The sequence below is a fragment of the Nicotiana tomentosiformis genome, chromosome 4 (genome assembly GCF_000390325.3).
Source record: "Nicotiana tomentosiformis chromosome 4, ASM39032v3, whole genome shotgun sequence".
NCBI classification, from domain to species: Eukaryota; Viridiplantae; Streptophyta; class Magnoliopsida; order Solanales; family Solanaceae; genus Nicotiana; species Nicotiana tomentosiformis.
The window spans coordinates 132,909,686-132,914,404 of record NC_090815.1 but is presented as its reverse complement, the minus strand read 5'-3'; the positions used below and the strand labels follow the sequence as shown (position 1 = coordinate 132,914,404).

General features: G+C 41.1%; 1 protein-coding gene across 1 annotated transcript; it reads right to left on the bottom strand.

The window, feature by feature from the left end:
* Positions 1-1,263: 1,263 nt before the first annotated feature.
* LOC138910540 (uncharacterized) lies at positions 1,264-4,240 on the bottom strand. Its single transcript, XM_070201783.1, has 4 exons — positions 3,926-4,240; positions 2,547-3,276; positions 1,878-2,044; positions 1,264-1,401 (listed from the first exon to the last, which is right to left on the bottom strand). Exons 1-4 carry the CDS (start codon positions 4,238-4,240, stop codon positions 1,264-1,266), a joined length of 1,350 nt encoding a protein of 449 aa, XP_070057884.1.
* Between the last annotated feature and the right edge of the window lie 479 nt (positions 4,241-4,719).

The window sequence follows — 4,719 nt, the reverse complement described above, 5'->3', positions numbered from 1 at the left end:
CCAATATTTTGTAAATATTGCTCTTTTGGCTTCTTTTTTTGGTTCCATAACATTTAATTATTTTGGTCGTTGAATCCTTCCTTTTTTTAATTGGTGTAACTATATTCTAAAATCAAATCATTCAATGAATTTATGTGTTACCCCTGAATTTGAAGCTATGAACGGAAAATATAATATTATGGTCATCATCTTCTTTATAATGTTAACAACTTTAAGGATATTTCAGTCATTTTAACAAGAAAAAGTGCTTACCATCACTTGTTTACCAAACACTTCATCAGCTTGTTTTAAGTTTCAGCACTTTTATCCAAATACGTAACTGCTTATTTATAAAACAAGTTCCAGCACTTATAAAGTGCTTTTAAGCACTTAACTTAAAAGCCACTTTTTTAAGCCAATCCAAACGGGCCCTTAGTTTCCCCAATCTCGAACCATCCGATAGAAAACCTACACTTACGTTTGTAAAGAGCTTCGTATGGAGCCATCTGAATGCTGGAATGATACCTATTATTTTATGCGAACTCAATAAGTGGAAGGTGATCATCCCAGCTATCCCTGAAGTCCATCACACAAGCATGTAGCATATCCTCCAGTGTCTGAATAGTACGCTCAGCCTGACCGTATATCTGGGGATGAAATGTTGTTCTAAGACTTACCTGAGTCCCCAATCCTTTTTGGAAGGACCTCCATAATTAGTGTAAACTGAACACCTCTATATTAGATAATAGATATAGGAATACCATGAAGTCGTACTATCTCCTTAATGTAAAGCCTGGCATAATCCTCTGCTGAATACGTAGTCCTGACAGGTAGAAAATGGGCTGATTTTGTAAGTTTATCAACAATAACCCATATAGAATCGAACTTACGCTGGGTACGAGGTAAGCCTATGATGAAATCCATATTAATCAGTTCTCATTTTCAAGTCAGAATCTCTATAGCCTGCAATAATCCAACGGGTTTCTGACGCTCAATCTTAACATGCTGACAATTAGGGAACTGAGCAACAAACTCTGCTATATCCTTCTTCATCCCGTCCCACCAGTATATTCCCCTAATATCATGATACATCTTCGTCACTCCTGGATGAATAGAATAACGAGAATAGTGAGTTTCTCCCATAACCTGATGGTGCAATCCTGCCATATTAGGAACACATAATCGACCTCGATATCTGAGGACTCCATCTCTTAAAATCTCAAATGGTGTCTTCTCCTTTTGAGGGGTTATATCTCCGTAGTGAACTAGAACAGGATCTTCATACTAGCATTCCTTCACTTCAGTTACTACAGAGGATGTTGTTGTGTCCTGAATAGTAACTCTGGTACCACCTGAATCTAGTAATTGAACTCCGAGATTAGCTAGCTGATGAATCTCACGAGCTATATCACTCTTCTCTGGCTGTAAATATGATATGCTACCCATAGATCTGTGGCTGAGGGTGTCGACTACTACATTCCTTCCCAGATGGTATAAAATATCAACATCATAGTATTTCAATAGCTCTAACCATCGCCTTTGATGTAAGTTCAATTCATTTTGCTTTAATATATACTAAAGGCGCTTATGGTCCGTATATATATCAACATGAATGTCATACAAATAGTGCCTCCACATCTTTAGTGCATGAATCACCGTGGCTAACTATAAATTATGGATCGGGTAATTCTTCTCGTGGTTTCTTAGTTATCTAGAAGCGTAAGCGACAACCTTACCATGTTGCATCAATACACTACCCAATCCAATGCCCGAAGCGTCACAATAGATAGCATAACCATCGGTCCTTTCTGGAAGTGTCAGAACCGGTGCTGAAGTCAATCTGCCTTCAATGCCTGGAAACTCCGATCACAAGCATCAGTCCACTGAAACTTAGTTACCTTATGAGTCAACTTTGTCAATGGTGCTGAAAGAGAAGAAAAACCCTCTACAAATATCCTGTAATAACCTGGAAAACTTGGGAAGCTACGAACCTCCATCAGTGTCATGGGTATAGGCCAAGTCTTCACTGCCTCAATCTTCTGTGTCTCAACCCGGATACCCTCACCTGAAATAATATGACCAAGGAATGCTATAGAATTCAACCAGAATTCACATTTAGAAAATTTTGTATACAACTTCCTTTCTTGTAGAACTCTGAGTACGATACGTAAATGATCTACATGATCAGCCTCTTAACGGGAGTAAACCAAAATATCATCTATAAATACAATCACGAACTGATCTAGAAAGGGTCTGAACACACGGTTCATCAAGTCTATGAATATTGTTGGGGCATTGGTCAACCCAAATGACATAACTCGAAACTCAAAGTGCTCGTATCTGGTCCTGAATGTTGTCTTCGGAATATCTTTCTCTTTAACCCTTACCTGATGGTACCAAGACCTCAAGTCTATCTTTAAGAAACACCTGGAACCCTGCAACTGATCAAATAAATCATCAATTCTCAGGAGCGGGTACTTATTCTTGATCTTCACCTTATTCAACTGCTTGTAATCAATACATATACGCAAGGAACCATCTTTATTTCTTATAAATAACACAGGTACTCCCCACGGTGATGTACTGGGTTTGATAATTCCTTTTTCCAAGCAAATCCCTCAGTTGTTCTTTCAACTCTCTCATCTCTACAGGTGCCATTCTATATGGAGGAATAGATATCGGCTGGGTATCTGGTAATATGTCAATATCAAACTCAATCTCCCACTCTGGTGGAAGGCCTGGAAGCTCATCAAGAAAAACATCGGGAAACTCATTAACCACCGGGATAGACTGAAGGGTCGGTGACTTTGCTTTCACATCCTGTACCCGAACTAAGTGATAAATATAGCCCTTACTTATCATCTTCCTTGACTTGAGATAGGAAATAAACCTACCTTTTGGCGATGCAGTATTACCTTTCCACTCCAAAATTGGCTCCTCTGGAAACTGGAACCGAACCATCTTTGATCTACAATCAATGTTAGCATAACAAGAAGCCAACCAAAACATACTCATTATAACATCAAATTCCACCTTACCTAACTCAATCAAGTCTGCTACTGTAGAATGACTATGAACTACTACTATACAGTCTTTATATACTTGTCTAGCTATCACTGGATCCCCAACAGGTGTAGACACCTCAAAAGGTTCAATCAACTTAGGTTTTATCCCAAACTTACTAGCAACCAACAGAGTGACGTACGATAAGATGGAACTTGGATCAATCAATGCATATACATCATATGAGGAGACTAATAATATACCTGTAATAACATAAGGTGTTGACTCATGATCCTGTCCACACGCTAATGCATAAATACTGTTCTGAGGACCACTCGAGCTAGATGCTCCACTTCTGCCTCTACCACGACCAGCCGGTGCCTATGAACCTTGCCCAGGGGGGTACTGATGATGACGAACTGGCTACAGATCTCGCTGACTAACTATATCTGCACCACCTCTCGTCGAACAATCTCTCATAATGCGGCCTGGATAACCACCAGTAAACCAAACACCCAAGCGTACAAGGCACTACCCGGCATGCTGCTTAGCACACTGAGTACATCGTGGTAAGGGTGGCCTCATCTGACTTGACTCACCCCTATATTGAGAACTAGAGGCCCTAGAACTCTGACTGATCCCTAAATATATAGAACGATCAAATCTCCTATCGACAAATTGAGGGGGTGCACTAGCCGATGGCTGGGCTGGATACCTCGGTTACTGCTATCACTGACCACCTCGAAACTAACTAGAAGGACCTGAAGATATCACTCTCTTACCATGGCCCCTATCCTGCTCACGATCGGCCCTCTGCTTCTGCTTACTCTCCTCTACACCTTAAGCGTATGCCTGAATATGAAAAATATCTATGTTTGAATGAAGTGAGACTGATACAGTCATTAAGCAAGTGCGGCTCCAACCCTATCACGAATAGGTGAACCTGATCCTCCATCTTAGCTACAATAGTGGAAGCATACCTAGCCAAAGAATCAAACTGAAGGTTGTACTCCCGAACACTCATATTACCCTGCCGAAGGGTCAAAAACCTATCAACGCTGGCCCGTCTAAGATCTGGTGGCAAATAATGACGAAGTAAAGCCTCTATAAACTTTTTCCATACTGCTGGAGGGGCATCCTCACCTATGGACAACTCCCAAGACTCGTACCAATTAACTGCAACATCCCGAAGTCTATAGAAAACTAGCTCAACTGACTTAATCGCAGTGGCCTTCATTACCCTCAAAGTTCTCTGCATCCTATCAATAAATACCTGAGGGTCCTCATTTAGATCTGGTCCAGTGAATACGGGAGGGTCCAATTTAATAAAATCGAGAACCCTCGCATTGATGGCCTTATATGCATGACCGATACCTACCTCCTGGCGTGGAGCCTCTGAATAGCATCTCTCATCTCCAGACCCTGTGCATCTGGCTGAGGAACTGGGGGTACTAGGGCTGGCACTGGAGCTGGATCTTATTGGTCGTGTTTGATTGCTCTTAGTGGTTTTGAGACCAGAGCCGATTTATTATTGCTCAGCATGGTGGACTTTGATATTATTTTAGGCATGGACTGGTTGTCGCCCCATTATGCTATTCTTGATTGTCACGCTAAGACCGTGATGTTGGCTATGCCAGGATTTCCGCGATTAAAATGGAGAGGTACCTTAGAGTATACTCCCAGCAGAGTTATTTCATTTCTTAAAGCTCAACGAATAGTTGAGAAGGGGTGTGACAC